Source organism: Mustela putorius, unplaced genomic scaffold (assembly GCF_011764305.1).
Source record: "Mustela putorius furo isolate JIRA1106 unplaced genomic scaffold, ASM1176430v1.1 tig00000139_pilon_pilon_pilon, whole genome shotgun sequence".
Taxonomy (NCBI): domain Eukaryota; kingdom Metazoa; phylum Chordata; class Mammalia; order Carnivora; family Mustelidae; genus Mustela; species Mustela putorius.
The window spans coordinates 10,266,011-10,285,472 of NW_025421293.1; the positions used below are offsets into that span (position 1 = coordinate 10,266,011).

Consider the following 19,462-nt stretch of genomic DNA (forward strand, 5'->3'; position numbering starts at 1 on the left):
ACACAAGTTTATACAGTAGCGGTGTGTGCACACTGAAAAAGCAGAACCAGGTAAACAATGGTATGAATTTCATTTATTTAAAACAGTATTTCTCACCTTCCTCAAATTGAAGACTGCAAAAAATAAAAGCAGTGCTTGAGCTGTCATTCACCCCGGAGCAATGCTGCTGTGTCCCCACGCTGTGACCCCTGCGCCCCCGAAACCGCAGCTCACGCCATCTATCTCACCTCGCTTTACAAAACAGTCCTGAAAGCTTAATCAAATAAAGCTACTGTACATGACATTTACATTAGAAAAAGACAGCTGGATGTAGGAAAGCCAGGTGTGGTGTTCCCTTTAAGTGAAGTTTGCTCCACAGTTAGGGCATCTTCGCTTCCTCAAGGCAAAACAGCAGATGAACCCAAATGGGAATAAGATGATGGCCAAGAAGATGCCCAGGAAGGTGAAGGAGTCCTCCAGAACCCCGACTCTGTGGAGAGAGGAGAGGGGCACTCACGTCAGGGCGCTGGGCAGAGCCACACCTACGGAGGCCCTTCTGTCCTCGGCCCCCCACACAAGAGGGGACAGAGACCGTGAGCACGTGTGGCCCCAGTGCCTCAGTGACCGTGTCCCCAGCCGTCTTTGCCCCCAGCAACTAACCCACCCAGCTGTCACGCGCGCAGGTCACGCAGGAGGCGGCCCGCGACTGCTCCCACCGCTACTCCAGAATCCACTGAAGGGAGGGGGGAGTTACCGGAAGGAATCCTCACATCTTGACAAGAAAATTCACTTTCCATGTTACCTACCATGGTATCTCCTCCGTTACAAAAGGGAACAAGAAGCAAATGCTAGTTTCTGTAAAAATCCTAGATCAAGAAAACGGAATCACTTTAGGGTATTTCCCCACTGTTGAAAAATTTCATTCTTCCATCCTCTAGAGGGAAATTCGAAAAACTGGTATTAGAATTCTGTTTGGGGGAAAGGTACCATAGATTTTAGTGAAGGATTAAAATCAGCCATATTTACAAGGTCTCTAAGAAGACCACTTATCTTGAGAAATTTAATCTCCCATTTCTTCTTCACAAAGTCAAGTTTACCTTCAGTGTGCACCACACACATGCCCAGGGGCTGTCACCCCAACCCTGTGCTAGGACTGTAGGTTCAGTGACCTGAAGTCACCGCTCCCATTCCAGGGTCACTTTCAGAGGCCCCAAAGGTGGGAAGTAGGAGCCATATGCTCAGCTCTGTGACTGCTTCTTACTTCTAGAAAGTTCTGGACAGCTGAAATTAAAATAACAGCCAGCTCAGCCCTAATGAACAATGCCTCACATTCCAGAGAACCAAGTTCCTCCCTAGGCAGCCAGCGACCCCTCCAGTCATCCACCACTCTGTGAGCAAAGAGCCCTTGTGAACAAGGCACTTCACCAGAATTCACCAGAACAAACATGCCAAATCCCCCAGGGCTGACAGGAGGTAGACCAGTAAGCAGACAGACAGACTTGACCCCCCCCCCCACCCCACTCCCTGCTGCCCTCCTGGAGCCCCCTGCCTGCCCACACCTCCGCTCCTTTGTCTTCAAATGCTGCTGAGGACCTCCTGTGCCCACAAGGCTTTGGGAGCGGCTGCTCCTCCTCTTGCCACCTTGTGCGCAGAGAAAGAAGGTTCAGCTTAACAGAAGGTCAAGTGTCAAGGTGAAACGCCACCAGACAGCTTCCTCCACTCCAAATGCCAAACCTGCCCCCGCCCCTTCGGAGCAGTTTCCTGCCCACAGCAGTGGCGACCCCGCTGGGCCAGGGCTCCAGCCCGCGCCCCCTGCCCTGCCGAGCAGGCGCCAGGCCAAGAGTCACGAGAAACAAACTAGACTGAGGAAGCCTGGTTGGCAGCATCTTAAGACAAAGACACTCGATGCCCACTTCCTGTCCTACCCACTCAGGAAGGAGCTGCCTAGAACGTCTACAAGGGACAGGACCCTGTAGCACCGCTAACCAATGGGCTCGTCCTGAAACCCCAGTTTCCCCAGTAAGCTCTGCAGAAAAGAAAAGAAGGTTTTTTTAGTTAATTTGAGGAAACTCCCTACCCCCCGCCCATCCTGGAGTCACAGTGCAGGAGTCCGAGAAACCCCGAGGTAAAGACCCTGTCGCACTGCCCCAGCGGGCGCTCCCCACGCTGGCCTGTGTGGACGGCCGGGCCGCAGGCAAGGCTGGGCGGAGGGGCAGCTGATCAGGCCTGAGTTTCCGTCCGCACAGTTGTCTGTTCTCGTCTATGCTGCTACACAAGTCTTGCAACTGGAGTCCTCCAAGGACTGCCAAGGTCGCCAGGTCCCCACACTGTTCTTCTGCCCCTGGTGGCTGTCCCTGTCCCTGGGAGCCAGACTCAACGGTGCAGACCCCACTTCACACCTGCCCCACCTGAAAACACGCCAGCGGCCTTGCTGCCCGGGACTGAGGCTTCAGGGAGGTCCTGGGCCACACACGGGGACAGGAACGCACTTGCTCTGTCCACCGTCCTCGCCAACAGCTCCTGCAACTGTGGAAGCTAATCAAGCCACTTTCCCAGCAGCTGGAGGTGGCCTGGGACCGCACCCACCCCTAGCTTTGGTACCACCCAGGACCCCCGTCCGCCTCTCTCTCGGCCTCTTAAGTTCCACCCGCAGCCGAAATCCCAAGAATCCCACCAGCTCACGCCAGTTAGGATGCCCAAGGAGAAAGCGGAGGGCAGCAATGAACCAGGCCTCACAGCTGGGTCACAAGCACCAACTGAGAACCTTCCAGAGCAGCCTGCGCTCTGTAGGAGTGTGGAAGAGGCCTTGCCCTCCAGGGGCGAGTGAGGCCCAAGGACAGGGACTACCTGGCCGAGCACCTACCGAGGCTGGACAACTCCACATCAGCCCACTTGAGAATCGAAGTTGTTAGCAAAACCTAGAACCCAGCGCGACCGCTCGAAGCTCCAAATGCCTGGGAGGAGGCCAGGCCCAAGGCGTGTCCCGCTGTCCTCCAACCCTCCGCACCCAGAGCGTCTCCCCAGAGCGTCTCCCCGCAGTCCGGGCGGCGCGGGCAGGAGCTATGGGTGCGGCCTAGCGCGCCTCCCTACGCGGGGCGCCCGTCGGGGCGCAGGCGGCTGTCGGGCCACTTATCCCCCGCGTCTCCGAGACCGGGCTCTCCGCCGCCCGCAATGGAGGAAACGCAGGGGGCACGGGCACCCCCAGGCCCTCGCTGCCCGTGAGGCCAGGGACCGGCCCTGCCCGAGCACTAAGCTTCCCAGCAGCAGAGCAGTGGCTAACGTGGGCCAACGAGGGCCCCCGCTCCTCTGTCCTCCCTGAGGGGCCCTGTCAGACGCAGACGGGGGCGCCCTCCCCCGGCCCACCTGCCCGGGCCAGAGCCCTAGGCTCACCCCGTCCGCCTTCCCCACACTCTAAACACGGCCCGGCCACAGGTCTCTGGGAAGAGCAAGGGCCTTCCCTTCAGGGACGAGGGGCTGTCCCCTCCAGCAAGTCCGCGACCAAACCACCTTCCACGGGGTAACGACCCGAACCCGACACACTTTCAAGCCAGCGGGAGCCTCCAAGCATGGGGTCAGCCCTCAGGTACCACACTTGCCACCCAGGAGTCCACACACCTCTTCCACACGATAGAAAACCCTGGAAGAACTTGACTATAGCTTTGTAGCGAACACGCCTGGCAGCCACCTGTGACCTGAACTACCTCAAGGCCATTTACGGTCATAATTCATCCTCTTCATGTGAATATTCACGTCTTGTTGCAAAAATAATGTTCTCACCATGGGTACTGCCCCCAACACCTCAATAACCATGCTGGCGTACTTAAAGTTTTTAAAGATCCAGAATCTTCTGAGTAGAGAAACGCAATCTGATCTCTGGGCCACTTTTGATGGAGCAAGACTTCAGGTGGCAGAACAAACCTGTCCCCAGTGCCTGTCCCCATGAGGCACCCCAGAAGGGAAGGGAGGTCCCAGGACAACCCTGACCCAGACTGCCTCCTGCAAACGGGGTCACACACTCTTCCTCTCCGACCACCCCCACTCCTGCCCCGAAAAGCCCGGGTCAGTTCAGAACGAGCTTCACCTCTCCACTGGCTCGGAACCCAAACCGACTGAGCAAGCCGCCCCCGCCGAGGCTGGAGGCCCGCCCCGCTCTTGAGCAACAGACTGGGGGGGGGGGGGGCGGTCAGGGAAGGATATGGAAGCTGGAGAAACTGGGAACTGACAAATTCTGAAAACGCTTCTTTAAACTCCCAACTCTGACCCTACCAAGAAAGCGGCCGCTTGCCGTCTGACCGGGGCGGGCCTGGGCAAGGTTCTCCGCGAGCAGAGGACGGGGCTCCCGCCTCCCGAGGGACAGCAGACCGGCCCAGAGAAGTCGAGGGGACTGAGTGCCGAGCGGCCCCGGGACCGGCCATCAGCCACCAGCAGACCCCGCAGTCCCCAGGCCGCCTCCGTATTCCTCACGGCAACCGCGCCCCAGAGCCCCGCGGCCTTCGGGGCCACAAGTCCAGCAGCCCCCGCTCGGCCTGGCTGCTCAGGACACAGGCCCGATGCACCCCAGGAGCAATCCCAGACCGGCCCTCCCGGGAAGCCCAAGTCTCCTCAGGGAAGAGAAAGCAGAGACTTCATCCCAGCGGCCTTCAGCCCGGAGCAGAGGTTCGGGGACCAGATGCCCAAAGCGCACAGCCCACCGCGGACCTCACCCCGCCTGGAGGCGCCCTGTCTGGCCCTCTGCTGTCCCACAGCCTCCACTACTTACAGGCCTCCCGGAGCCGAAGCGCCCAGGGCGGGTGCCCGGGGGAGGGCGGCCCGCAGGAGGTGCTGCGGAGCACCCCAGCCCAGGCCTGCACCCACAGAGGCCCCGGCACTCGCGAGCTGCGCACCCTGGCCAGCGCCAGCCAGGGCACGAGTCCCAGGCGCTCCCACTGCTGCCCTGTCAGGCTGGGGAGAACCCACAAGCCGGAGGCCGTGGGCAGGGCCCATCCTAGCAGCCTGTTTTCCAGGCAGCCCAGGCCCAGCCCACTCCTCAGGGCAAGGCCAAGGCCAGAACTAGATGCCCCACGAGCTGGGGCCCCCCCAGCCCCCGCCTGCAGCCTACTATCAGACACCCCAGGTTCTGTCACAGACACCTTCCTCTCAGGACCCCTCCACACACCCCACCCTGTCCCCCCATGCCCTGGATGTACCCTCAGCCTGCCTCTGCCCCCCACCAGGGCTCTTCCAGGGTCGCCAGCCCCCTCCCCCGCTGACACCCTGGGACCTGACCGCTCGGGCTTCTGGGTAAGCATCCGACCCTGACAGCTGTTCCTTGAGCCTCTCTTGGCTTCCAAGGCCCCACTCATTTCTGGATCTCCTCACACCCCTCCAGTTACCCCCAAAACTAAATGCCCAGAGACACCCGGCCGGCTCGGTGCCTGCTGCTTTACACACGCTCTGGCCTTTGACCCATGCTGCCCACTGAGCCTTCCCGACAGGCTGCCCCGCACAGCCCAGGGTGAACCCAGCTAGACCTGGGCTCCCAGACTCCGGGGGTGCCACCTCCCCTCCTCCTGCATCGAGGGACAGCCCAGGCCCCCCAGGGAGGATCGGCTGCAGAGAGGCCGGGGCCCGGCCAAAGCCCTGGCTGGGCAAGACGGCGCGAGTCCGGACAGACGGGGGTGAAACGAGACGCCCGCGGCCCCGCCGGGCTCCAAGGCAAAGCGTTCTCGGAGCCCACTAAAAAGGGAAGATGGGGTCAAGCTGCTTAAGATGATGGCCAAGCTGACAAGTGACACAGGCCTCTTATGCCAAGCCTCACTCAGAAGGAATCACAGACGTGTGACTTGGGCAAATCCCTGCCAAGCTACCAGGGAGGGAAGGGGACACAGCCTGGCGGCTTGGATGGAAAGGGAGACAGCGCGGTCACATGACAAGGGGCCTATCTCCCAAGCCCAGATGCCAGACAGTGGCCTCACTGGGCTGTGCCCCAGGGGACACCTCTCCACTCTCCCCATAGGGGAGCCACCCCAGGGCCATGGACCCACTCCCCAACCACAGGAAAGCTTCCTTAGGAAGCACCCGGCCTCCCCCCGCTTCCTACTGCCCATCCGCCCGCTGCCGAGGAAGCTGGCCCCACACCCCACCACTGCAAAGGCAGAGAAAGGCCTCCCGGAGCCAAGGGGCCACCCGCTCTCCAGCAGCAGAGGGCACGGCGGGCGGCGGGCGGGAACACTCGAGCCGAAGCACCCAAGTGCTGGGGGGCGGGGCCTTACTGACAGTCCACAGACTGGAGGGATGCCGGGGACAGGCCAAGAGGGAATCAGAGCCTTTGGCCCCAACTCAGTCCCCAAACTTGCTCTCAGAACTCCTCCTCCCTCCTCCCCCCAGAGACAGACAGGATAGTGATCCCGACGCGAAAAAACCCATCCCCGCTGCGGGTGCCGCACACCTCAGCCTTCAGGAAGCTGACCTTGATCCAGATTCGGCAGGACTAGGGCTCTGGGACCCCAGTCAGCAGAAGCCACAGGCCTCTGACTCTGGGGAACGGGAAGTAGCCGAGGAAAGCGCTCCCCACTCGGCAGCAGCCTCAGGGGCCTTACGGCTATTCTCACCCCAGACGCTTGGGCCAGGAAGGGCTTCACAGAGCACCCCAAGACACCCCCACTTCCCGGGCGGGAAAACAGAGCCGAGATCCGAATGCAGCGCCTGCAACAGGCTGGGCACCGGCTGGGATGTGCACTCAGCCACGGCATAGAGACACTGAGATCCCAGCCAGACCGCTCTGCCCCAGACACCTTTCTGAGCCTCCTCCCAAACTGGGGAGTTCACTCCAAGATTCTCCCGCCCAAAAATAGGCCCTTGGAATCCTCCAGCTGGCCCGACTAGGGACTCTCACCACAGGACTGTACACAGCCAGGGCTCTGAGCACCCAACACCAGCCTCAAAGCCAAAGACAGGGAGTTTCCCATCACCCCCTTCTGCACAAAGGCCCCCCTGAGTCCCAGGGCCTCTCTTCACAGGCGACCCGGCCCCAAGCCCTGCCCGGCCCAGCAGCATTCCTCCAGCTCTCGGGCCACGGCCCTTCTTGCCACGCTCGTGCCTTCAAATCCCAACAGCTGTGATGCCCCCAGGTGCCGACAGAGCACGGTGCCCACGAGGGTGCAAGTCATTTGTCTTTCCCCCAACCCCCTTCACGGTCCCCCAAAGCCGTATCAAAAGACACACCTGTCCTGAGTTTACAGATGAGGTCCCTGCCCCACAGGCCCCTGCTACTGGGCCCCCGGTTGGCTCTGGAGTCCAGCCCCCGACCCCCCATCTCTGTGCGGCCCTCCTTCTCCCACACAGTGACCCCTGTGACTCTGAAACCTTTAACTTCCCCCCTTGACTCCACTCTGGGCCTTCCAGATACACCTTTGACGTTAAGTCTAAATGGAAACCAGCATTTCTCAATTTCACCTCGGAGACTTCAACTTCCTTCTGCCAGACAAGCTGAAGACCTGCACTCTTGCATCAGGCAAGCAAGGACCAAGTCTCAGCTGAATCAGAACCCTCACGACCCACACAGAACAAGCACGTAGCTAGCTGCAGTTCTCACACCATAAGGACAATTGTGAGACCCTGGAGGCTTTGGTTTGAGAATACGAAAAAGAGCTCCTGCCCCACACAAAGAAGCATGGTGTTTCCATCATCCTCCAGCTAACCGCCCGGCGTGGGTGTTGCTTCCCTGGCCTCCTGGACCTCCGGATCCCTGGACTCTCTGGCCATCTGAGTCAGGGCTCTCCTGCCAGGGCACTTCTAGCTGCCCTTCCCAGGAAAAGGAAACCTCCCCACCACCTTCAAGAATCAATTTTAGTGTATGTGCTGCCCAAGCAAGCACCACCTTCAAATATCAAATGCTGGTCCCAGAACCAGGAACACCAGGTGTTAACATTTCTGCATCCCACTCAATTGGGACTCAGGGACCCCAAAACCACTCAACTCTGCAGGCAAGAAAACCCCTCCCTGATGACCCATGAAACAACGTTGACACCTAAGGACAAATGAACCCACTCTCTCCCACACCGCAGGTCAGCAGCTTGTCCCAAGACTGACCCACCTCCCAGCGAGTCTGCCTTCCTGAAGCTCTGGGGGCCAGCTCCCCCCCACCCCGGCCTGTGACATACCTGCAGACTGGGCAGCCTCCAACGACCACGATGGAATTGGCAGGGTACCTGGTGACATTTCGACTGTGGATGTTGTAGACCCTGGGGTGGTGGGTGGGTATCCCTGTGGGCAGGAAGGCACATGAGAACGGGGCAGGGAGGAAAACTGCTTAGTCTGAGGGCTACTTCTCCTGCCGTCCCCCCGCCCCGCACCCAAACTTATCCTTTCCAAAATCCAGACAACGGCCCGCCTCCACTAAGTGCCCGCTATGGGCTTTACCCGGGGCTAGTTTACAGACGGCACCTGGTTAACGAAGTTAATAGGAAACAAGGCCACGGCGCATCGCGGGATGGGCGGGCCCAGGGCTCGCGACCCCCAGGCCGGCAGAGGGCCCGAGAGCGGGCTCCCGGTGCGGGAGACTCACTCGCCCCACCTCCCCGCCGTCCCCACGAGCTCGGCGTTCGCGGCCGCTCTGCAGCGCCCGCATGGGCAAGCCCCCCGTCCCGGGCACGGCCGGGCCGCGCCCCCCGCCGCAGCGGCGTCCGGAGAAAAGTTGGTTTCGGGGTTAAAGGTCGCCACAGGTCCGGGCCCAAAGTTTGGTCCTAGGGCTGTGGACCCGGCGCCCAGCCCCGACCCCGGCCCTCCCCGACCCTCCCCGCCGGCCGCCGGGCGCACCTGTGACGAGGTAGGGGTAGGGCGGCGGCGGGGGCGCGGCGGGGATGGCGCCGTAGCCGTGCGGGCCGCACGCGAAGTCGCCCTGGCCGGCCTCCAGGTTGTAGGCGGGCGGCCGCTCCTGCAGCAGGGGCTTGTGGTCCATGGCGGGCGGCGCCCACCGCGCCCGGCCCGGCTCCCGCCCGGACTCTCGCAAAGACTCCCGCTCCCGCGCTGGCTCGGACTCGCGCGGACGCCCGGACCCGGCGGCGGGACCCGCTCCTCCGGGGCGGCGGCAGCGGCTGCGGGGCTGGGCCCCTCTCGGAGGCGGGCGCCGCGGGCTTCCCCTCCGCGCCTCCCCCCTGGCCAGTCACAAGACCCGGGTCACGTGGCGCGGCTCCCGGCGGGGGTGCGGCGCGGGGCGGGGCCGGAGCGGCGTCTTAAAGGGGCCGCGCCCGCCCCTGGTCACCCTGTCGGACACTTGTCGGCCTTGACCTCGCGCTCTTCCCCGCCCCCCCTCCACGGCCCAGAGACCGCCGCCCGAGGGGAGACTCCGCGCCACAAACACGAATGCAAAGGAGATTTCGCACTGGGGTCGCAACCTCTTTGGCCCGTGGACTCCGCCCCTTCCAGCGCCTGGGCCCGCTCCACCCATCTCCGAGTGAAGACCCCCTTGGCCGGCTGAACATCTGATTCCCCGAGCCCACTCACCACAGGGAAGGGTAGGGGCCCGGGGCGGCCAGGAGAAGAGTCCAGAGGGGCGAGTCCCCCGGCCGTCTCCTGACTGTCACCGCTCCGGGGCAAAGGGGTCGGAGGCTCCGCGTTCCGAGCGACCCGGGATCCCAATCAGGGCGGCGACCCGGGTCGTGGAAGCGCAGACTCCTGCAGAAAAAAGCAGCACGTGCTTTTTCTCAGCCTTGCCTGCTCACGCTCAGCTGATGTTCATTCCCTCGGTTTTCTTCTTGATAAATTGAATTAGGTAATTTCTAGGAGTTGTAGCCGCTGATAACAAATAATTCCCCGCTTGGGGACAAAACTCTAAATACTGAGCACCTACTACGTGACAAGCACTGTCCCTCCGTCGTTCGTCGGTTTTGCTAATCGTCACAAAAACCCGGGAGGTACTTTTTAGCCCTAGTTCGCAGCCGGGGACCGAGGCTCAAACAAGGGGAGTGGCCTAAACTTGACGCAAAGAACAACCACTAGGTTGGGTTCCCTCACTGTAGCAGTCTCATCCCCCGCCGCTAATGCTTGGTGGGTTTGTAGTAACACTTGGAAAAGAAGGATCTGCAAGCTTAACGCCCCTTACATTCGTAGCTCCTCTAGGTCTTTCCAGGGCCTTCTGTAGCCTTTGGTGTTTCCCATCTCCTTTCATGGGATCTGCAGCGTGATCCAGCAAGAGGACAAAGGACAGCTCAGACCCCACCGTATTTTTAACATTTCCTCAGACCGTCTTATCCCTGGGTCACAAAGTTTAGCTCTTCAAAGCCCACCTCCCATACCAGTCGTCATCATCATCTCGGCATCCTGTGGGGGAGAAATGAGGGGCGGGCCTGACTAGCATTAGGGGAGAGCCAGGTCAAGAATGGAGACGGGACAAGAGTGGCCCAAGACTTTGTGGCCAGCAGGGGTGCTGGCCTCAGAGAGAGATGGCCCCACGGTGTGAGAGCCCCACCAAGGAAGAATAGGGGTGCATCCCCAACCTCACCAACCAGTCAAAAGTGGGCTTGGGTCAAGCCTGCTAACATCTGGGCAGCTGTGGACACCCGTAGGGGCCCGTATCATTCACGGCCTTGCAACTGCTCATGAGGTAGTTCAGTGAGGTCCTTTCCATTCGGACTAAAGTTGGCTGACGTCCTTTCAATTTCTTGATTAATTTCCCCTTCATGATATGCCTTTGTTTACTGACTCAAACTCCACAGAATCCTTGGCCTCTCGCTCCCTTCTCCTCCAATGATTGGTTCCCACCCCGCACCCTGCACCCCAGCAGCATCCCCTACCTTGGAAATCCATATTCATGAATGAGACGGTGTGAGCTTGGGATTTCCCAACATCACTTTGTGGGGACATTGCTCACAGACACAAAATAGGTCCTGCTGCTTCATTCAGGAGCAAGTTGAGTGTGACCTGTTATCCTGGGTTCTGTCTTGAAAGGCTTGGGGGGGGTAGGGGACACACAAAAGAAGCCCTCTGGTAGGGAGTGAGTAAGCTCACAATGGCAGCGCAGCAAGGCTTGAGCAGTGAGGAGGTTAGAGGTACCCGTGAACCCTGGGTACCCTAAGAGGACCAGGGCAGAAGTCCCGTTTAGAATACCAGTGGTGGGGTGCCTGGTGGCTCAGTGTGTTAATCCTCTGCTTTCAGCTCAGGTCATGAGCTCAGGTCCTGGGATCGAGCTGCGCATCCAGCTCTCTGCTCAGCCGGGAGCCTGCTTCCCCTGACTTCTCTCTGCCTGCCTCTCTGCCTACTTGTGATCTCTGTCAAATGAACAAATATTTTTTTAAAAAGTATTTATGGAGCACATACTCTGCAACAAAACTGGCAACATCCACCCTCATGGAGCTACACTTTAATGGGGTGGAGGCGGTCACGGAAAGTGGGGAGTGCTACAGGGTGGAAATGAGCAGGGTCAAGGGCATGGCGGTGAGGTGGCCAAAGTGGTGCACCGGTGTGTGATCTCGCATCGGTGTTTGGAGTGGGTGCCTTGAGAAGGTGAGCAGAGCCTGGAGGGAGGTCGGAGTTAGCCGTGAGACCAGAAGGACCGGCTTCTGACTGTGCTCTGAGGGGAACTATGACATGGGAAGAGGGAGGATGTGGGAGAAAGAGGGGAGAAGGGGCCGTGCTGGGATCCCAGGGTCACCCACAGCAACGGGAGAAGGTGCAGCACGTGGGTGCCCATGCAGCTGGATGGAGGTGGGGCAGGGGGTTTGGTCTTGGGACTGCTTCTGTTTTCTGTATGACACGGGAAGCAAGGTCAGCAGTGAGGCCGAGGCCAGGGGAGCGGTGCTGGGGTTCCAGGAAAGAGGAGGAAGTAGCAGAGTCACCGAGGAGAACGGGCACTTGGCTAGGCGAGAGCGCCAGGCTCTGACCACGGGGCAGTGTAAGAGCGGACCGAGGGCAGTGATACTACGTCAGAGCGGGACCGGGAATCATCTCACCCGTGTTACCAAAAAGAGACAAAGCAAACCAAGACTTAATACCCTGCCCCACTGCAGTTTCAGCCCTTCCCAGGAGTGCAGTTTTAAGCCAGTCCATCTGGAATCTCCTGGCCAGCAGCGGTGAGGTGATCCACGGGGCAGAACCCTGCTATCCTCCTAAGAGGAGGCTCTCTCCTTGCCCTGTCCCCTTCTGCCTACGAAAGGCTCCCATTTTGTGCAGCTCTCCGGAGCGCCTTTTCTATCTGCAGGACGGGATGCTGCCCCTTCACAAGTCACCGACTAAAGTCAATTTGATCTTTAAACCTACTCAGTCGAGGTTATAAACACCTCAGTTCATCCCCGGGGCCATCCCATGAAGTAGAGTTGCCCGCCCCTCCACTGCTTGACTCAGAGAGGTCCAGTCATTTTTCTAAGGTCTCTCAGCCACGAAAGGTGGATCTTCCGATCCCACATTGGCACTCCTGCCGATCCTTATACACTGCTTCCACGCAAAGTGCACCAAAAAAGCCAGCCACTGCTGATTTTTACCAGAAATGCACTCCGATTGTAGAAGACTTGGAACATATCTTCCTCTGAGCACATTTTTCAGATAGCTAAAATTCTACATGCTTATCTCATGTGTACATCGAAATTTTTTTTTTTAGTATTGCTTCATCCATATAAGTGAGTAAATACGATTTTTAACTGTTATGTGTACAGGTCTTAGGAGCACTCTGCAAGGGATCTGGTCAGGCAGTGCACGTGCTGGCCCCTGCCTGGGAGGTGCCACTGTCCTCCAGACCTTGGCAGTCACCAAGGACTCTCCTCAGATGTAGCCAGAGGAAACCAAAACAAGAATCATCCTCTTTTTGCAGAATGCTGATTACCCATCACGTGAGTGTCTTGCACATTCAGGAAACTAGTATCTCACATGGTTGGGATTGTGGTTTTAAAAAAAAAATATGTTGAGAGAGAAAGAAAGAAAAAGTAGCAGCAGCAGATATTTCAAAATCCAAGGCGGTAACCAATTACAAGCGCCTGGCTCAGAGAACGCACTCACCAAATACTTGCTAAATGTTTATCTTAGATAAACACTGTTTTAAGTTTTATGGGAAGTCTCCTAATTCTACTAGGCAAATATTTCTAGGTATTTCATAAATTAAGTACATACGTTCTATGCAACACAGGTGACAATTTCGTTCTGGGTCACATGGTAACTCTCATCATAATATATATTACTAAATAATATATATTACCATATTTAAATCCAAACAACAGCCTTCATTCTCTAAGAAGTGGTCCTCCTTCCGTCGGTCTACCTGGTAGAACGCACTCATACAAACACAGAAAATGTCTCTGTTAAGTCAACATTTTCCAGCAATCCTCACAAGAACAGAGAGTAAATTCTGGATAGCAAGTTTCTAGCTAAGTAAGTCTCCAAGCAGCTGTAATCAAACCCCCTGAAAAGCAGCTCCGTATTAATGGATGTAACCGGTGTATCTGGACTATTAGGCAAAAACAGGGAAGTCAAACACATTTGCGGCAACCATGTGCAAAATTAATCTAAAGCCTTTTATAGTTAACAGAACATGGTGCTTTTCCAAGACTTCTTGATTGGGGCACGGGGGGGGGGGGGGGGGGGGTTGGAAGAGTCCAGAAAAACGACGCCAAATTTGGATGTTGAGGGCAGCACACAGAGGAAGTGGGCTGAGGTTTGGACAATAGCTGGTTGCTGTCCAGATTTCCACAAACAGAACAGCTCTCAGCTGAGCTCATCACTTAACCTTTGTAAGCCAGGCTTCCTTAATATTAAGACTTCAAGCATCCTCTCAAAACTCTTAACAACGTCTCTTCTGTGGGGGCATTTCTACCTTCTCACCTTCCACAATGACGGGATCCCCATTTCTGAGTGGAACTTACCGGGAGAAACCCAACCTTTGTCATGCTGTTACGTGTCGGGCACTATGTGGGGATTCAGATCAGGGCCAGGATAGTCAGATTTTATGACCCCCAATTTACATATACAGAAAGTACCTATCTCTCCACTCAGTGAGGCCCATTGTGGTTTGGGATAGTGTGTTCTTCCTGTTGCCCCAGTTCCTGGGATTGCAGGTGCTCAGGTACCACTGATCTTGCCCGAGATCATGCAGCTGGTAAGGATTTAAACCTAGATCCTTCCACCTCCAGAACTGAGCTCTGGCCCACAGGACCACGAAGTGCATCCCTCTTCAGGCTAGAAGTAGGTCTGGATCATTCCAGACAGCCATTCCTGGTTTTAAAAAGCCAAGAGTGCCCAGAGTGTAGGGAAGATGAACATGACTGACGCCCTTCGAGACCTCACTCCGCGGTTTTCGTGATTACTGAGTATCATCAGCAGGGGGGAAATGTACCTCCAAAACTTTTCTACCCTCTTCCAGAGGTCAGTGGAAGTTACTCAGATGTGCATAGGTATTTCCCTTTGAACTCTGTCACCATTGTTTATGAGAGTAAAGAGAAACCAAGTGCTTGTTACCATTTAGCAGAGCACCGAATTCAGTGGCAACTGGGCGTCTTCTTTGGTTGGGGGAAAGCACATGACCACTCCCAAGCTGAGATGAGAGGTCACCTCCTTAGGGCCGTGAGGGACCTCTGCGAGCTGCCCCAGCTGGTGATTTTTACAGCCCCTTGCAGGGCCTCCAAGGGTTCTGACCTTCCTTCTCTCAGCCTTTATTCTGTTTAACCAGTGACACCCAGAACTTGGTTCTTCTGCAAGCCACAGAGTGAAACAGAAGAGGCTGAGGCTTTGACATGGTTTCACAGTTTCATGAAGGAGCTCTGTGAAACCAGCCGGCTTGGAGGGCTGAGGGGACTGAGGTCCCCTAGAAGAGAGGCCACCTCTGCTGCAAGGGCCCTCCCCATCCTCAGTCCCTCTCTCCTGGCCAGCCCACCCCACCCTGTCCAGTGGCCCAGTGGCCCCTACCTGCCGCTTGCACTGTTGTCATGGCTAGCTTCAGGGGGCTGCCCCTGGGCACAGGGAGGGAGCCTGAGGACGGGGCTGGGAACAGCCCCCTGATGCTCCAGCAGAAGACAGACAGTGGCTGACATGAAGGAGTGATGGAGGAGAAGGCCCCGGGGGAGGAGCCATCGTGGGGCAGGGAGGCCCAGGAGGAACCAGGCAGAGGACAGAACACAGCCTCACAATACCTCCCTGTTCCGAGATTCTCAGGTTCCGAGCATGGAGTCCCACCATTAGGTACCACCCATGGGACTTTGGCTCTGGCAGTTAAGACAAGCCCACTTAAGATCATTGCCAAGGGCATTCTTGATTAAATCCATGACTTAGGAGAAGTAGGAACTGTAGAGCTATCCAGGTAACCGGCACCAAAGACAAAGGCCCAGAGTCCCATTTTGTCCTGTGTCCCGCCAGTAGGGACAGGTGCAGCAGGGGACTGTAGCCTGCACCATGAGGTAAGAAGAGCCCCCTGAATTCCAGGAACCAAGCACCCTTCGAAACCATCATTCATTCATTTCTGTGGGTCGTTTCCCTGACCTTCCTCAGTCGAGTTCCTTCTGGGGTTCCAAGGTGGACCTAAAAAAAAGGAAAACTATTCTACGCCTCCACCAGGAGAAAGCAGGCACCCGGGAGCTGTGCGTAAAGCTGGTGTCAGGATCCAGAAAAGCAAGGGCTGCTGGGAAAGGCCCCACAGGGCCCACTCTGTCCATGGTGGGTCCTGGGTTCACTGGTCACCAGCACTTCAGCCTGAGTACTGCGGGCCAAAGGCTGAAATGGTGTGAAATGTGGACCGGCTCTGCACTGCACACCACACACCATGCTGCCTGTGAGTCTGTTTTCAAACCTGAGCTCTCATCTGAGGATCACATCATTACAGTGAACAAAACCAAGTAGTGGAGAACAATCTGTGGTTGGTGGTGCTATCCGTAACACAACCCTCAGCCCTCTTTAGCTTCAGAGAAGCCCCCGACAGTGAAAACACATCCTCTACCCACATGCTTACACACTGGAACCAAGACCTGTACAGTCTGTCTTTTTTAAGAAACCCCCTAAATAGCCTGAGATGTTAACTGTGAGGTCTTTCTTTTAGAGGTGACAGAGCCTTCTTGCCCATCTCATGGCTACGGCTCCTGGCTTTCGTCACCTCCAGGCCTCCGGAGGGGGGTCCCAGCCTCTAGTCCCTCGGGGCACCCCTCCCACCAAGCCTGGGAAGAATCACCTTCAGAGCCACGCACTCACGCACTCAACCGCGCCAAACAGCTCTCCTTGCTTGAACCCAACCACGGTTCCCTGGTGCCGCAGCACAAAACCCCAGCACTACGGTGTATCGTCCCAGAGTTACGGCGCCGTGAGCAGCACATTCTACATGGCTTAGTCCTTCCCTCCTCCTCGGGGCTTCCCACATCACTCACTTGGCACGTTTTCCTGGGACCTGAGTTGATTGGTCCTGCTCCCCACGCAGAGAGTCCAAGAGGTAGGGTGAGCTGCCCTGCGGTTTTCTGATTAAGCACACGGGCTCCAGGAGATCAAGCTGTCCAGATTCCAGGCCTCCATTGCCTTGACCTACAGACTTGGGAGCCCACCTAGGGTTCAGTTTCCTTACCTGTCAAATGGGGTAAGAATTGTAGCAACCTCATCGGATTTTTGTGAGGGGGAATGCGTTTGTGTAGGGGGTGGGGGGCACTGAGTAAGACAGTGGTGCATGGTCTCTGTCTCCGCGCACTGGGTGCTGCCTGGAATCTTGTACAGGAATCTGCACGTCAAAACACCGACATCAGGTAAAGAAGGACAGTCTCTCTGCACCCACACGTATCACAGTAAAGTTCGGGGCAGATCTCTTCATCCTTTCCCAGGGGTTCCATGCGTATGTGATTTCCCAGAGCTGACTTCTCCCCTTGTGGACAGTCTACGTTTTGTTGTACAATTTGCTTTTTCTTCTCACTTGAAGATCTTTGCACCTCCATGGAGATGCCCAGGCCCTTTGTCCTCTTACTACAATAGAAGAGATGTCCCCGTTTGTTGGAAGGTCAGGCCCCACACTGAGATTCCGGAACCCAGATTCTTCCCGAGCTGACTAGGTTCCTAACTGTCCCAGAGCATCAGGCACGAAGAGGACACCCACATTCCCTGTACTTTTTTAATGCTCAGTGTAAGCTCTTATGAACCAAATTGTACAAATCTTTCTTTTTACATCTAAAACCCAACTAAAGTAACAGTCTCCACCAACTTAACCTGTAGCTATAAAATATGGCATGGTTAACTATTGCAGACACCACAGACAGCACAGAAGACATAGACTAATTTCCTAGGCTAAATATCAACATCATCGTCAAAATTTCTTTTACTTTTTAAGAAACCTATCATTCTAGGATTATAGCTATATTTATTTTTATATTTTCCCAGGGCTCAAGGCCCCAAACAAAAAGAATACCATCTCTAAGCAGCTGAATTAAGGCATTTTGGTTACAGATGGATTCTTGGCGAGGGCTGATCTAGGCCATCGGACTAAAGTTGCTTTTTAGAAATGTCATTTCCTGCATTGGTCAGATCTAGAAAACCCACACCTTTCACACAGGTTTTAGTTATTTGCAACCTTATGCCTCCCCTAAAATTATGTTGTTGCTTTTTTAAGATTTTAAATAATCTCTATACCCAATGTGGGGCTCAAACTTACAACCCTGAGATCGAGAGTCACATGCTAGGGGCAACTCGGTGGCACCGTCTGTTAAACATCTGACTCCCGATTTCAGCTCAGGTTATGATCTCTGGGTTATGGGACTGGACCTGAGCTCAGTGGGGAGTCTTCTTGGGATTCTCTCCCTCTCCCTCTGCTGCTCTTGACCTAGCTCCCTACTCCCCTTACCCCCCAAGTCACCTCCCACCCCGCAAGCACAGGCACTTTCTCTCTAAAACAGTCACGTGCTTTACTGACTGAGCCAGCCAGGCACCCCTAAAATGATACATTTTTAAAGTCTTGCTGGGTGGTATTCCAAAACCCACCTCTGGGTTTTTATGGATTGATTAACCTAGTCCTGTCATTATAAAACAGTGACTTCATCTGTCAGCATTACTAAACATTTATGTTTGCCTTATTAGCATTGTTTAAAGTGTTTTTTTTAAAGATTTTATTTATTCAAAAGAGTGAACGAGAGCAAGAGAGCATAAGCAGGGGGAGGGGCAGAGGGAGAGGAAAAGCAGGCTCCCCGCTGAGCAGGGAACCCAACACGGGGCTTGGTCCTGGGATCATGACCTGAACTGAAGGCAGACACTTCACCAGCGAAGCCACTCACACGCCGTGCCTTATTAGCATTGCACAAAAATTAAAAAGGCCTCTAGAAATTTTATCATCCAGAAATGAAGGATTGACTCTTCATGGCGCTGTCTTCCTTTGACACTTGGGTGACTGACATTATTACCTACCTGGGAACACGCTGTGAAGCCCGTTCATTACCTGGCTTTTGTGTCTGAGCACCGGGGCAGGCACCTGCCTGTTCTCATGAATAATCACCAGCACTGACTGTTCCTGCTTTTTCTGGGGCCACTGGCTCTGTTCCTTGGTCCCTTGCATTTAGCTGTTTCTACTGACACTGACAAAAAAAAAGTACAAAGCACTGCTTTATCATTGGGGGAAATCAACACACATATATTTCTTTTTTTTTTTCCACGTATATATTTCTAAGCATGTATACCTATGTTGGAAATCTCTTACTATATTCATTTTCTAAGCTACACAACAAAGTATCCCATATTTAGCAACTTAAAACAATGTCCATTTCTCATCTCACAGTGTCTATTGGTCAGGAGTCTGGGCTCAGCCTTGCTAGGTCTTTTGCTCAGGGTCTCTCAAGCCTGCAACCAACATGTCGTCAGGCTATGTCTACACTTGGAAGTGTAAGTGGGGGAGAATTCACTGCCAGGCTCATTTGACTGTTGGCTGGATTCATTTCCTTGCAGTTGACTCCTGAGGGCCCCAGCTTCTTACCAGTTGTTGGTCGCCCTCAGATTCTAAAGGCTGCCTGAGTTCCCCTGCCACGTGGCCCTCCCCAGAGGCCATTTACAACATGGCTGTTTGTTTCTGCAAGGCCAGCAGGAGACAGTGTCTAGCCTCAGGAAAGCCCAAGTCCCTCTTAAAAGGGCCTTTATCTAATTAAGCCAAGCTTACCCAGGATCATCTCCCTTCTAATTAACTCAAAATCTACCGATTTGGGACCTTAATTACATCTGCCAAATCCCTGCATCTCTGCAGGATTCTACTAGCTAGAGGAAAGCCACAGGCCAGCCCGCATCAAAGGAAGGACGACAGAGGGGGCAGAGATCATGGGGCCTCTCTGGGGTCTGTGTCCACACCTACTTAGTGAAAGCAGTGACATTAAACAATCTCTTACAGCTACGCTTGTGCCCACCTGGGAACGTGTCCCTTGGGCTTCGTTACGAATGCACGGCTCTGCCCTAACCCCAGCCGCCCTCTCCCTCCAGGCTCTCTGAGCTCACTGTTTCTCAGTCTCATGTCTCCCCAGCTCCAGCCACCCTGCCTGCCTGCTGGTCCTGGGTGGTTGCACTTGACATTCCCACTATGCACTGCACT

General features: G+C 55.8%; 1 protein-coding gene across 1 annotated transcript; it reads right to left on the reverse strand.

The window, feature by feature from the left end:
* Positions 1-53: 53 nt before the first annotated feature.
* Positions 54-9,134, reverse strand: BRI3 (brain protein I3). The gene is made up of 3 exons (XM_045075114.1): positions 8,776-9,134; positions 8,121-8,223; positions 54-469 (listed from the first exon to the last, which is right to left on the reverse strand). Exons 1-3 carry the CDS (start codon positions 8,915-8,917, stop codon positions 337-339), a joined length of 378 nt encoding a protein of 125 aa, XP_044931049.1. The 5' UTR covers positions 8,918-9,134; the 3' UTR covers positions 54-336.
* Between the last annotated feature and the right edge of the window lie 10,328 nt (positions 9,135-19,462).